At 47.4% G+C, this 14,645-nt stretch overlaps 1 protein-coding gene across 6 annotated transcripts; it reads left to right on the forward strand.

The window, feature by feature from the left end:
• The first annotated feature begins 156 nt into the window (after window positions 1-156).
• On the forward strand, window positions 157-12,798 carry C7H10orf95 (chromosome 7 C10orf95 homolog). 6 transcript variants are annotated; one of them, XM_075758059.1, is made up of 2 exons: window positions 157-287; window positions 11,179-11,917. In XM_075758059.1, exon 2 carries the CDS (start codon window positions 11,243-11,245, stop codon window positions 11,915-11,917), a length of 675 nt encoding a protein of 224 aa, XP_075614174.1. In that variant the 5' UTR covers window positions 157-287; window positions 11,179-11,242. The 6 variants fall into 6 exon arrangements, with proteins under 6 accessions (XP_075614174.1, XP_075614172.1, XP_075614173.1 ...); XM_075758057.1 differs by lacking the exon at window positions 157-287 and adding an exon at window positions 667-796 and having other exon boundaries at window positions 11,179-12,798; XM_075758058.1 differs by lacking the exon at window positions 157-287 and adding an exon at window positions 669-726.
• The last annotated feature ends 1,847 nt before the right edge of the window (window positions 12,799-14,645 follow it).

The raw sequence follows: 14,645 nt of genomic DNA on the forward strand, positions 1-14,645 counted from the left end.
GCTTACAATAAGGTAGTGCTGATGGGAGCCATTTGTATGGCTTCTTGCTTAATTACAACCTACTGAATGAGCAGTGAGTATAAATATCAGCTTAGTTGGTGGTAGGTGAGTGTGAATAAAAAGCTTGAGGGAAGTAGAGCAGAGGAAAAAAAAAGTAGGGTTTATTTCCAAGCATTCAGTGGTGAGCTCTTTCCCATGTTCTTGAGTCTGTTACTTTAAAATTTGCAGCTCTCCTTTGAGTGTTGCTAATAGTGGTTTGCTGCTTTGAGGAAGAACCTGGAGTTTTGGTGAGTGCTTTTGAGTTTTTTTTTTTGTACTGGCTTCATATGCTGCCTTCAGCTGTTCCTTTGCTTGTGACCTCTGTCCTTACTATGCCTGAGTTTTTATGTTCAATGTTTTTGTTTGTTTTGGTTTTTTTTTTCTCCTGTAAGGCATCTCACTAGCTAAGGCATGTACCTTGCATTAGCTTTAGTAGTTTTGTTTGTAGGTAGCTAGGCTTAAAGCTCCCTATCTGAGTATGTAATGTAACTGCTGAAGGAATGAGCTCCCTGTTGCATTCCTTAGCTACAAGGGCATGTTCAGGCAGGTATTGCAGCCCTGGTTACTATAGGAAAGCTTCTGTAAGGTGTGATGTGATATCTTAATGCACCTCCTGGCTTTGTGTGTGTCATTAAAGTATGTTGGTAAAAAGAGAGTGCAGAAAGCAAGCTGCTTTCTTAAGATTAGGTTGTGTACCCTACTGTTTCTTGCTCCTTAGTTAAGTGAAGGCATCATCTTGGATGGGTTTTTTCAGGATGTGAGTACACATACCCCCAACAAATGTCTGTCTCTTTTCTGTGCTTGTGACTAAAGACTTGTCTATGTTGCAATGTTTTACCAGTTACAATGGCAAAACAGTACTAGTGCTAGTTTAAATGTTTGTAGGAGTAGTGCACAACTGGGATATTCTGCACTTTGCTTGGCTCTTTGAAAACATAAATGCTTAAATTCCCCTGGAGGCAATGTCTCATCCTGGCACATCTGCTCTTTTATTTTGTAGATGCAAGTCCACGTAGGGTAGTATAACTCAGTTGGGGTATTGATTCATGCCAGCACTCCTGCCTGTAACTTTCCTAGCATCTTCTGCTTGTGAAAGATACTAATGTAAATTGTTATTGTTGTGTGATGATAGGCTTTAAACACTTTAGTTTGGAAAAAATGACATAGAAGGGCTTCTCTGAGTGATTGTGTTCTTGGAAACATAAGACTGCCTTTTGATTCCCATTAAAAAAAATCAATAATGTTACTTGTTAGCTATGTTCTGTATTGTCTAAAGACCATAACAGAAGGTATTTGGTTTTTTTTCTTAAAAACCGGTATTACAAAGTTGTAGATCAGCAGACACTGCAGCTGTTTGCCTTGGGGGATGCAATAAGAGTGGTACTGCTATGGGTAATTCTAGCTCAGATGTTTGAACTTAAGCTAGAAATACAGTATGTGTTGCTGTTGTAACAGAAGGTATTTTTATATGCTAAAGAGATTATATGCAATACAGGCCCCAAAGTCTGGATAATCTGTTTCCTGCCCTGTCCCACCTTTTGTGGTGCCAATCCCATGGGAAGATCTAGTTCAAGTGCATAAGCAGTTACACCTTCCTTGCTCCTTAACCATATGCCCTCAATGCAGGATGCACAGGAATGGGGTCCAAGTGTACTGAAAGCACAAGCAGTTAAAATGCAAATGGCTGGTGTGACATTGGATGCTAGTGTGTGTTAACCATTAGAAGAAATGCACTGTCAATGTGAAGCCCCTTTGGAGAACCATGCTGTGTAACCGGCTATGGCCTTTGCAGGGCACCAGGAGACTCTCCCAAGAACATCAGAAGTCTCTGCCCTTGAAATCAGGCAGCTGAGGGAGTGGGATGCTGTGAAAGCACAAAAACAAGTGTGCAAAACATCTTGCTCTGCTATGCAAACTGCCTGTGTGTGAGATAAGTACCTGTAAGTAACTGGAGCAAGGCAGAGGACTGAAGGCCAAACCAGAATTATTTGACTTGGAGTGTGAAAAGTAAACATGTAACCAGGAGGAACCAGATAATTATAGAGGTGTCTGAAGCAACTCTTGCAGGGTAGAACCTTGCAAGGCCACCCGTACCATATCAGTAATACCATGTAAAGCTGAGATTGTTGAAGTAACGATATCAGAAATGCCACACTTGGTTATGGGTGTAGCAAAACTGAGACCAATGGGGAAGAAGTAATGAGGGGTGGATTGTCTGTTTGGGAGGAGACTGGTGGGAGGAAGGAAGGCATGAGTGTGGCAGAAAAGTGGATCCTGAAATGATAGAAACAGAGAAGAAGGTATAAAATGAGATGAAGGAAGGTGGGATCAGCTGACTGGAGGAGATATCTGCAGATGGTAGTGAAACCTGAGGACCCAAACCCAACTGGGATGCTGGATTGATGTTCTTTGGACAACTTGCTGAACTCTCCATCAGGTCTATGTTGGAAAGACTGGGTGAGGGAGGGCAGAGCAAAGAGGGCTACACTTGCACCCTAGTACTACGTGGTGTGGAAGGGAAGGGTGACAGGCCTGTAACTCAATAGCAGTTGTGTGGGGTTCATAAGACTTGATTAGTAGCTTTGTAGTTGTGTGCAAAATGATGAAAGATGTGATATTAGGGGTGTGTTAATGAGGTATTGATCTATTGGTGTGATTGATAAAAGTTAGTCTCCTGAGTCAGTTGTCTCAAGACTGCAATCTGAAGGAGAACAGCTGGGCAGAAGTGACAGCTGGGGGCCTGTCCCATTTTGGAAGCTTGAACTAAGTGATACTGATATCCTCTCTTTGAAGAAGAGTGTGTGGATGGAGATGATGGATATCAGATGAACTCCTGAGGGAGAGGAGGAGGGGATCTGTTTGTGCAGGCTGTGTCTGAACATGGAGGGGATCATTTGGACTGTGAACACTATGAAATGCAGATTAAAATATGCTTGATTAAAGCAAAAAGTAGTGTCTAGATACACCACTGTCTTGGAAACGGTTTAGATCAGAAAAAGGTGGCAGCTTCTGGCAGGGCCAACTGGGATCCTGAGACACGGAGCACAGAGATTTGAACCTCAGGTGGGGAAGACTTCTGATGGAAGGGTAGTGATTACTAGGAAGATGAGACTGGTGGGAGCTTTAATAACACAGAAGTTAAGCTATGCCAAACAGAGGATATGTCAAGAAAGCTTGGAGTTTATCCAAAAGTTAGACCTTGGTGCAGCAGACATCTCTACCCAGGGAGAGGCTGAAGGAGTGATGGTGTCAGCATCACCCTGGCAGCAAGCAGGGGTGGCTTCCAGAGCCCTGCCTGCTGATGCAGTGACCCTGTGGTCACACTCGCCACGTTTTATTCTTGGCAGTGCAGCTGTTTCAGACTTCTTGTGTTATCCAGCAGCTGCAGTGAGAGTAGGAGGAGTGGTGGCTCCAAACATCTCTGTTAGCAGTGAGTAGCATTTTCACTGCTATTTGAGCAGAGTTATGCAAGGGGGTGGTTTTTAGATCATCAGAGTCAAGTAAAGACTTGCTCTGCAATGACTAGGGCTTTTCCTGGTGTTGTGACCTCATACAGAGTCTGGGCTTTGCACAGACCTCAGAAATAAATGCCAAACCCATACTAGATGTCAGTGTTTTCTGGGAATGCTGCTTTGAATAGCTGAAACAAATCTACTCCTTCAAAAGGCCTGTGTAAGGGGTGACTGTAATACACATTAACTGCTATTTCCACAGTTACTGGCGCCAGCTGGAGCTCTTTGCAGTGCGCTAGTAACAGCAGAGTTCATGGGTAGCAGGATGACTGGGCTCTTCTGGCTTCAGAACTGAAATCCTCCCTCTTGGTTGAGCTGAAGGGGTGAGAGCTGGGAGTGGTTCTGAGCCCACCTCTTGGAGGGGAGCATCAAGTGCCGTAAGTGTTGTGTGAATGTCCTCTTGGCAGGGTGGCAACTTGTTCCCTGGAGAGGGAGTTGGTGTGTCTGAGGCCCTCCCAAAAGGAGAGGGATGGCTGTCCATCCCCAGAGGAGGTTTGGTATCAGCTGTGCTGATGGTATCTTTTCATTTGGCTTGGGCAACTGTAAGAATTTGGACAGTAAAGTAGTTTACTGATGGAAAGGTACCCCCTGTGGTGTGGGGGAGGCTGGGTCAGATCTCCAGCATTGTTGGGGAAGTTCCTTGGACTGGGTGAGTGGTTTGGGGAGGGAAGGCAATGAGGCTGCTTGCAGACCTTCCTCTGGTACCAGCTGTACCATTCAGTGTGCCAGAGGAGCAACTGTGCTTCTTCCTGGCTGAAGAGCCTCGTGGACCAGCAGTTTTTGCACTCTACAAAGCCTATAGACTGGTGCCCTGCTGCTAAGGGCTGCTCCAGGCTCCTCAACTTTTGTTCAGTTCAGAGATGAACAGGTGAAGGAATTGGTCCAGTCTGGAAACCTGGGGTGCTTGACCTGCTGCCAAGGTGAAGGTGTCACCCCTCAGCTGCTGCTCCTGACCAGCTCTGTGCCTGGTGGGGGCCCACCCACCTCCATCTGTCTGCTGTCCTGTGCTGCTGCTTTCTTTGATCTCACAAAAATAGCTCCTTTTAGCACAAATGTACAAAACTAACTGGATTAGTGAGTTTCTCATGTTTCTACTAGTCATGTGTCATACTTCTAACCTATCTCAAACCCTTTCCACCTTGTAGCTTTACTCCTCTTTGTGGAATCATTAAGCTTTCATTCACAGTACCTGCTCTTCTCTGCAAAACCTTTTTTATCTCGTGGGCTGTTCTCAAGCTGCTTTCAGTATCAGTTATCTTCCTTTACTGTTGATACTAGACAGCACAAGGCAGTGTGGCAAACAGCCTTATCCCTTTGCTGAGAAGCAGAGGCTGTGTGTTCTCCTCCCTTGCCAAACTTTCTGTCTAGAAATATCTGAGAGGATCAGCATGAGGAGATGTTGGTGTGCAATAGTGGTCCAGTTCCTGGTATGCAGTGCCAGCAATGCCTACAGGAAGCTGGTATTGCTCCATGGAAAATGAATTGCATGCGGAAATCTGTGACCATGGTGACACTTGGGGATACAAGTCTGAAGCAGAGAGCTCCTCCTGAGCTGGCCTGCTGCGCAGCATGAGCGTGGGAACTGGCAGGCTGCTGTGCTCTGTGCCACCGGAGAGGCCACAGGGGTGCAGTGTGTAAGCAGGAGAGGGACAGAGGTGGCCCTACTCCATTTCAGCCCCCACACAAGCATCTTTCTCCCTTTCTAGATGCTATGAGATTTTGTCTCTTCCATGAAGTTGGTCCTCCCCTTGGGCTCTCCTGGACTTTGCCTTGCAAATGGGAGGCAAGACCTGTTCTCTCCAGGCCTAGTTAGTACTGCTGTTAATCAACTACTGTGTTGTGGTACCTTGTTGTACTAGCATGATGTAGTAACCTTGTGGAAGTATTTAAGATTCCTTAGAGTGCTTTGCTGGGACAGCATGGGTTTGCTTTTCTCTTGGAGAGTGCAGCAAAAACCTGTGGTTATGTTTCACCTTGGGGGGGTGGGTGGGTGCAGGGGCAAAATCTAAAAGTGCTTCCATGATTAAGCAGCACTGGTGTGGAAAGGTGCTCCCCTAAATGAAGATTAAGGCCTGTAAGGATCCAGCTTGTAACAAGCTATTGCACTTTCCTTGAATTCCTGTGTTGCTGCCAGGCAAGTCTGGTTGAGTGACAGCATCCCCTTTAAGAAGGCAGCCAAGTGCCTGTGTCCTAAGGATCAGTACTGGTGAAGGAGAAGCAAAGCTATTGTGTTGTACTTGGGAGTCTTCTCCTGGGTAAGTCTGTCTTCAGAGACCTGAGCAGAGCATGACCCTATGTTGGTAATAGGGAGAATGGAACTGATAAGGAAAAAGGAGAAGGAAAAAAAACCACACCAAAACAACAAGCCACCTTATTTGTTGTAATTCTCTCCTATGCACTGTCTCCAGCTACTAGAATGCTGGATAAGTGTGTGGGTCTGATAGAGCTGCGGAGGACAAACCTTAAGTTTGGGTTTAACTTGTCACTTCTAGAACATTCCTTGAAATTTTGGGTTGATTTTTTTCCAAGAGAGGTGTTTGCAAAGGCTTTGTCAGATGGCAACACTTTTGCAGAGTCTGCTCAAAATGGGGAAACTAACTGGAAGTAACTCATGACTTCTTCATCCCCTTGGTTAGGGGAAAATACTGTTTTGCAGTATTCATCACTGTACCCTTGGGAGTTGCTACAGAGCAATGGCAATAGATCTATGGGTTTTGTGGGGTGAGGAGAACAACAGGGCAGGAAGAAAGCCAGAAAGAAGAGTCTGAAAGTTTCGGTGATGTAACAGCGGAAAAGAAAAGGTAGCAAAGTGGGATCATAGAATTGTAGAATGGTTTGGGTTGGAGGGGACCTTAAAGATCATCTAGTTCCACCCTGTTCTCTTTGGAAGCTGATCACAGGGCAATGGCATGAGGAAAGAATAGTCTTGGTCAATCCTTAGAGTAAAATAGATGGCCATGTCCTCCCCTTTGGGCTAAACCTCTCTAGAGCTGTATTTCCTTTTTGGTATGCTCCCCAAAGAGGCATCTAAATAACCAGTTCAAACTGCTAGCCTGACCTGAGAAGCCCAGCTAACTTTGGTTGCTGCTTCAGGTGGACAAAAGACTTGGTGAAACCAATCTCTCCAGACATGTGAGATATTTGTATGAAGTTTCACATGTTTGGTACTGTCATACCTCATATGTTGGTCTGTGCCTAGTGAGGCTCACTTTAATCTTTCTCCTACAGACTGTGCTGTCTGGCATGGACCTGAATATTTATGCCTTCTTGTGCTTTCTGGAGCTCAGTGAGTTTTGTGCTCCATGATTACCTAAAGAGAAAGCTCCCCAAATTCAGAGCTATCTGGGGTGACAGTAAAACTCTTCTGCCCTGAGACTTGTCCAGCAAACCCATGTTGTTCTGTAATTACTAGGAAGTAATTTCTGTTGCTTTAGACACTAAACAGCCTTACTGGTCTTGGCTGTTTCGGTATTAAGTAGTGGTGGATTCATCACCTTTAGTAACTGCATAATAGAGGGGTGAAACAGAATCTGCTCTGTACTTGAGCTATCAAGTGTACTCTCAGGTCTTGTATTGCAAACATTGCTTGATTGCTCCATAGCTACTCTGTCTGGCTTGGCTGGCACTTAAGCATGCTTTGCTTGGCAGATTAAGTATTTTGGGAGCTGTGGTGTCAGTCTTCTTGACCTGCACCAAGACATGTGAGGAGGCAGAGGCCCTGCCAGATGGCTGAGCAGTGGGTGAGGGAATTGCTGGAGTCAGCGCTGGCAAGCCCAGGAAGAGTCTGAAGTGTCATGTTCTCACCAAGCAGAGATGATCTTGTTTCAGCTGGCTGTGACCTTAGGATTTTTGTCTCCTTCTCTGTGCCTGGCTTCTCATTCAGCTCCAGCCAAGTGGGGCTGAACCCTTTTCCAGCAAGGCCAAAACTGCTGGAAAGGCTTGCAGGGAGAGGCTGCCTTGTCTCTTGCTGTGGCTGTTCTTACTAGGTTGGTCCCTTGTTGCTCCCTGCTGGCAGCCACAGCTCCCAGAGCCCTGGTTGGGGAGGCTTGGCTCCCAGGCACAGCATGGTACATGCCCATCTGCCCTTTCAGTCTGGGCCACCAAGGAGCTGGTGGATATTGATGGCTGTCAGTGGCTTTCAGGAAGACAGAGGCATTCAGCAGAGCTCAGCTTAAGCTTTAAGGACAGTTTTACCCTTTCCTGCTTGGGACATCCTGGTGCCAGACAATGGATGTGGTGATTCTTCCCAGGGCATAGCGGAGCTTGGAATTGGAGCAAGGGAAGGAAGTGGATGGTAGCCTAAAGAGACAGGTCAGCCAGGATCCCCTCTGCCCTTCTGGTCTTACAGTTGTTCCTGAAGAGCTGGAGGCTCTTGGATGTTTACTTCCAAAGCCAGGGCAGCCCCTGGCTGCTGGCACTGGACAAACAAGAGAAGTAGGAGCAGGTGAAGAAGGGGAGAAGAGACTGAGGGCTGGATCCTTTCCTCGAGGGATACCACTAAGTAATGCTGGTGTTTGGGAGTTGGTTTTAAGCATCTGGGTTTTGATGCCTTCTGGCCATCAGATGGTCTAACAAAATTACCCTTCTGGCAAACCCTGTTTTCCCTGAAGCACTGCCTGCTCTCACCTCCTGGGACAGGGTCAGGCAGGCTGGTACTGGTGCTATCAAAGCCTTCTCTCCTCCTGTTCACATGGATTTGTCACACTGTAGCTCAGCCCTACAGAGTCTAGCAGGGCTTTGCTCCAGCTGTGGTCTCCCAAAACCTGCCTCTGGAAGCTGAGGCAGCCTGAAGGTCAAGATGAAAACAGGAACTGCTATAATGGGGTAAACCATGTTGTCTGCCCCTGGGAGCACAAGGCTGCAGCTCTGGAGGAGCAGGGCAGGGGCCTTGTGCTTCCTGCATACCAAAACATTGCTGCAGCACACCTTGTGATTCAGAGCAGGGCTGTGCCTGCAAGCCAGGAGTGGAGATTTGGGCCCTAGTGCTTGCAGAGGTAAGCCTGTCAGAGCAATCCTGAGAGCTCTGTGCTGGGGAGCAGGCAGGGACTGGGCAGTGCCAAGCAGTGGTGCAGTGGAGAGCAGGAAAAGCAAAGCCAGCCAGAGCCCTGGCAACTGAGCCAAGGCTTGCTCTGATGGATTTGCAAACTTCCTCCAGGGCTGTGAAGTATTGTCTATGCTGTGTTGGCTGTCAACACCCTTCTCTCTGGGGATCTGCTTCCAGGGAAATGTCTTCACTTCTGTGGTCAGGCATGTGACAATACTGCCTTGGGGTGCTCCCAGCCCTGCTTAATTGTCATCTCATTCTCCCTCTTATCTCTTCAGTTTGCTTCCTCTTTTGTGCCATCCTGCCTGGCTGAGCCACCAGCTTGTTCCCCTTTTTTCCAGTGCAAAATCAAAGCAATTAATACTTGTGCTGCAGCTGCCTTAGTGCTACAACATGAGTGACTTAGCCTGTTACCCCTTCTTCCCCAGCTGCTGGGAAGGCTCAGGAGCACTGCTACTGCCAGCCAAAATGCAGGGTGCTGCAGCAGATGGTCAATGGTCACATTTGTAGTTTCTTGAGTAAGAGCTGGTCTTCAACTATCTGACATAACAGCTTCCCCAGGGCTGTCCCAAACAGGCAAGAAGCGGCACACTGTTCCAGTAGGAGGGTAAGCTGGGCTTGCTTTGGTTTTGCTCAATGCATGTGAGAACTGTGTGGTCTCTCTGCAGATGATGGATCTATGGAAGTGATTCTGTGGATCTCAGTAGGGGTGCGGGGCCGAACTGGATTAAAAGAGATACTGAGACTGGTTTTTAAGAGGAGATCACTTAGTCCATTTACCTACCTCATGCTGCCATTGACACACAATAGCCCTCTGGATTTTTGTAGTGGTTCTGGATAAGTTAGGCAGGCAATGTGTTTGGAAAGTAGCTAATTGTTAGACCTTTATTGAAAGGAGACTAAGTGTGCTCAAACCGGCTGCAGGAGGCTCAGCTCTAAACCTCTTCAAAGTGGTCAGGCAAACTTGAGAAGAGACTTTCAGGAGCCCTCAAGCACAGAGGGGCATCCAGCCCTGTCCTTGCCTGCTAGGTGCCTGAGCTATGCTCTGTTTTAAGCCGGGCTATATGCAGCAAGCAGTGCAGTGCCTGCTCTCCTCCTCCCCAACACCTGCTAGTGAGCTGTGGAGACCTCTGTCAAAGATGTTTTGAGCTTTATCTTGCTTAAAGCTGTTTGGGCCATTCTCTGTAAGGGCTTTAATGAAGTAGGCTGAACTCTTTTCCTCCTCTCAGGGGAGGTGATGGTTATGATGGACTTTGACTCCTAAGCTGCAAGTCTTATTTAAGGGTACTACTTAGCCTTGTCTAAATACTCTACTGCTGTTCCCCTGAGCAGGGGCAGACTTCTAGCTCTGCACCCATGGCAAAAGCAGGCTTGAGCTAGTGCAGATTACAAACCTCAAGGGACAGGAACAACTTGTGCTGGTTGGAAAAAAAGAAACCTGCATTGTGTAGTACCTGGCATTGCTTGTGGTGGCAGGTTCTTAGAGGACTGCCAAATTTCTGTTAGGCTGTAGTAGAGCACTGGACTGAGGGATGAGTTTAATCTTGCCTTCCTGTCAACAGCTAATGTGAGAGGCAAATCTGTAGTTAAGACCGAAGCAAAAAGAGCCTACAGGATCTGAACTCAGAGGGGGTGTGTGGGGTGTGGAACTGGCTGCCTTGAGTTTTGTACATGGTCTTTCCCTGTCTCCTCTGGTAGCAAACTTAAAAAAAAAAAACCAAAACAACAAACACCACCATGCTATATACAGCTTTCCTTCCTGCCCTTGGGGAGAAGATAATGAGTCACAGGAGAACATTGCTTAATGCCCTGGAGGGTTCTTGGCTTGTCTGGTGAGGGCAGGCTAGGAACAAGTTCAGCTGGGAGTCAGAGTAGCTCAAGCTAAATGCACATGTAAATGTGACTGGTAACTAGTGAGACCAAAATGAAGATGCTTTTACGTGGGAACTTGAAGATGTGTAGATGCGTCTGAATTTTGCTCTAGAAACAAATGGTTGGCATAGCTTTTGTTTGCTTATCAGAGTACAAACAGGGCTTTGGGAGGATGGGGAGAAAGTCAAGGACAGTTGAAGACTCTTTTACTTGATTCCCTTGTCTGGGCAGGATGGTAGCTAAAACAATTGCAGCTGGGCTGTATCCTCTTTCCTTTCTTTGCCTGTTTTTCTTTATTTTTGGACTTCTTTCATTTGTGCTTGCCTTCCCCATTTTTATGCCTGCTCAAGGGCCTTTAGCTTCTCGCAGTGTGTTTTGCTGCCTCCCAGCAGTGCAGAGCCATGCCATGAGGATATGAGGCCATCTTTTCTGCCCTCAGTGGGTTTTATGCCAGTTTGTTCCCATCCTCATAACTCTGAGATCTGGGTGGGTTAAATGATGAGTCTTGCTGAGCAGGTAACAAGTAGTTGCTGGCAATGGGGTTTTGCTTGTGCTTGGTATGTAACTGCCCCTGCAAGCTGCAGATGTGGGTAGCTCCTTTGATTAATTAGTTGGTATGCTTACAGTGCTAGGTCTATCTCCTTATTCAGCCTGGTTCTGGAATGTATATAACCAATGTAAATTGTTTCTCTTCCCCTCCTGTCCTCACAGCTTTTGAGACTCAGCAACTGCTCTGGAGAAATGTCCCCTGTGTAAAAACCCCAGCTCCTGTACCATGTACCAGTCTGGCTTTGTGCCACGGGAGTATTACCCAACTGTGATCCCACCTTCTGCCTACGCCTACCCACTGCTGCGGGCTGGGAGAGCAGAAGACGCAACCAACTCCATGATGTTCCCTCCCATCCATATGCACAACTTCTACAGCCGACCTATCACCTTTGTGGTGGACCGGAACAGCTACCCTGACTATGCAGGAGGTCAGGTGGAGTATCATCATCTCTACAGTGCCTCCAATCCCTATTTCCGTCCATATTACACCTGGCACTTCCCTCCTGTGGTCCCCATCCCTCTGTACAATCCCTATGCAAACTACAACCCCTACACTACCTACCAGAGGTCAGATCAGTATCGAGACACGTGGCCAGAAGGCTTCACAATGAGAGGGGAGCTTCAATGGGGGAAGCTTGGAAAGGTGTTTGGACCAAGGAAAGACCTCCCAGAATTTGTGAAGGATGATCTCAGGAGGGTTTATGGCACCTACCCGCGAACGAATGTCTCCATAACCTACCGTAAAGGGGAGTTCTTGGTCAAGGGAGACCCCAAGGTAGGAGAACAGGAATATACAGTGGAAAAAAAAGTCATTCAGCGGGTTGTGACCCCCAGTGCCAGTGAGGCAGATGACAGCAGTGAGGACCGGAACCGTAAGAAGAAAAAGAAACTGAGACATTGATGTAGTCAGTTGCCCAATGGCCAGATGCTCCAGAGCCCTTGTGGGAACCAGTTGGCAGCTGTTCTTGGTGCAGCTGGCAAATAGCACAAGCAATGGATTCCACCACTCCCATTGGCTTTTAACTGCTCCCCATCCTCCACAAGCTTACGGCAGCTTTACCCTGTTTGATGCATGATGCCCATCTTGTGAAGCAACCACGTGGCACTCGACTGTCTGTTGGATCAGCTCTTTGGTCCTAGTTTTGAAATGAATGTTTACTTTCCACTGGTTTGGTTAAGTGGCCACAGTCTGGTGGGGGGAATTTCCAGACAGAAGCCCTTGATTAAAAGATGGGGCCTCTTCCTACCCTGTCCAAGGGAAGGTCCTGGAAGCTGGCTCCTTTCCTGGCACTCAGTTAAGGAGATCAAAGCAGGATTTCCTCCAGGCTGGGGGCAGTGCAGGTGTTGGAGAGAGGGGTTCTTGAACACTGTAAAAAGCAATTGTTTGCATGTCTTGTCACTGCTGTTTATGACCATACTATTGTTCTTAATCACTGTGCAATGCCTGTATGCAGCACTTCCCTACACTGGCAGAAGATCCTGGTGTCCCCATACTCTTACACTTGGTAAGCTGGTGCTCAGTTCTCCTGGCCATGTGTCCTTGTGGAAATAGCTGTGTGAGGCCCTGCTCTGGGTCTGACTTGGCTCTGGTTGGAGGTGCTGGCTCTCTGGCAAGGTTACTGGAGTTGTGTGAACCATAGCATTGCCACAGCTTGGTCTCTTGGAAGGGTGGACTTCAGAGTTGTGCTGGAAACCTGGAGGGTTGTGAGGGTCTGTGTCTGACTTGCTTGTAACCTTCTCTACCTTTTAAATGATTATAAATAAACAATAAAAAACCCCAAATGCAAATGCTTATATTTCTGGTTTTTAGCTATCTGACAGCAGTCTCTCCTGTGAACAACTTGTGACCTGATCTGACACCTTTTTGCAGAGCTGGGGATGACTTCTGATAAATTCCTGGTGGCTGTTTTACACTGTTATAGTGGAGAGTGTCTCCCAAAACTTAAGGCAGGCAGCCAAGGTCTCCCAGAGACCCAGACTTGCTCTTGCCTAGCTGCAGTGGGTTATTCTGCCAGCTCTGCTTGGCAGCACTCTGCCTTGCCCCAGTTTGGCTGTTGCCTGACAGTTTCCTCCTTGGGGGCCAGTGGGGACTTTCTGAGCATAGAGGAGAAAAAGGGGACCTGCTCTGTCCCCCCGCAGCCTTCCCCTGACATGCCATGTGGGAGAAAGTTTCCTCCTGCATTAAGCAGCCTGGGTGCTCCTCATCTGCATAGCAAAGGAGAGAGTCTGTGAGGGTGATCTTGGAGGCTCTGAATTGCTATAAAGTCAAAGCAAGTGGATTTTTAAGTTAATGCAACAGTTTTTGTTTAAGCAATTGGCAGAATGTCTTGGCAACTATCTGGATTTCCCCTTCTCTGCTGAGCTTCTTGGAAATGGGTTAACTCTGCTGCCACATAAAGCTGCAAGAGGGCTGAAGCAGAAAAACTGCTGCAGAAACCTCAGACTAAGCTGATGTTCCTCGCCTGTGTTGCAAGCAGTGGCTGTGGGACTTACTGAATGGGTCAGAGAAGGCCTCCACTAATGACTGGTGGCCTTTGGTTATCCAGTATAGGAACAATGCAGCAATTCCTGACTCTTTGGCTGAGCAGGGCATCCTGTGCAGGTAGTGATGTGCACTTAAATTCAGCTGTCCTGCTCTGCAGCAGCCTTGCTGCAGTTCTGGTGGTGTGCTCCCTGTCCTTCCAGCAGCAGCTCCTACAAGCAGTGGATCAGATCCTTATGTGGGCAGTGCAGCACTCTGATGGGATGCTGGAAGGAGTTTCTTCCTCACCCCCTCTAGCTGGGACTTCAGAGCTGGATGCCACCTGCCATGGGAAGGGTGTTGGGAAGGAGCTGGTCTAGGTGAGATTCTGGAGCAAAGGTGGGGGGGCAGGGGCATTGGGTTTGCCCTATGGTGATGATCAGATGCTACATTAAAAACTACCAGGACTTACATAATTTATCCTAAATGCCATTCCTCCAGCTGATAAATTCCTGGTGGTCGTTTTGCACTGTGTTGTAATGGAAAATGTCCCCAAAACTCAAGACACACAGTTGAGGTCTCCCAGAGCTGTATGATAGATGGGTGGAAAGAGGCTGTTGCCTCCACAAAAACTTAGTCTAAATATCTGTTCCTGCTGGGGACATCTCTGGGGACTGTGGGGAGAGAGCAGGCACAGCCCTTAATTTTACCTGTCCTGTTTATCTTCTCCAAAGTTTTGTTTGGTTTTGTTGCCTGGACTCTGAACAGGAGATTGCTGGGCACAGCCAGGATGTTGTTCTGACAATGTGTATTTTTAGCAGAGGTTTACAATCGCATGCAGTACATCAGGAGGCAGCAACGTATTTATTTTCTCAAGTGCCATTTCACTTCCAGACAGATGAAAACATGTTGTAGTTGGGCTTTTTTTTTTTCCCTTGAAGGAAAGCCTGCCACAAATGGCCTCTGCTTTGAGTGGCTCTGTGAATGCAGGGTTTCCTGTGGTGGCTGTAACTCACCTCCATCCCTGCTCTGGTCTCTGTGTGGGAGCAAACATGTATGTTCCTTGCAGAAACAGCTCACAGCCGCTCTCTCTTCCTGATGATTTGAGGCTTATTTGCTGCCCAGCTGCAGAACTGAATCCATAGGGCATTTTTGGAGGCTTTAACGC

Source organism: Balearica regulorum, chromosome 7 (assembly GCF_011004875.1).
Source record: "Balearica regulorum gibbericeps isolate bBalReg1 chromosome 7, bBalReg1.pri, whole genome shotgun sequence".
Taxonomy (NCBI): Eukaryota; Metazoa; Chordata; class Aves; order Gruiformes; family Gruidae; genus Balearica; species Balearica regulorum.

Bases quoted from the DNA above. Each gene is read 5' to 3' on its own strand.
- C7H10orf95 (XM_075758059.1), top strand. From the start codon at position 11,243: ATGTACCAGTCTGGCTTTGTGCCACGGGAGTATTACCCAACTGTGATC.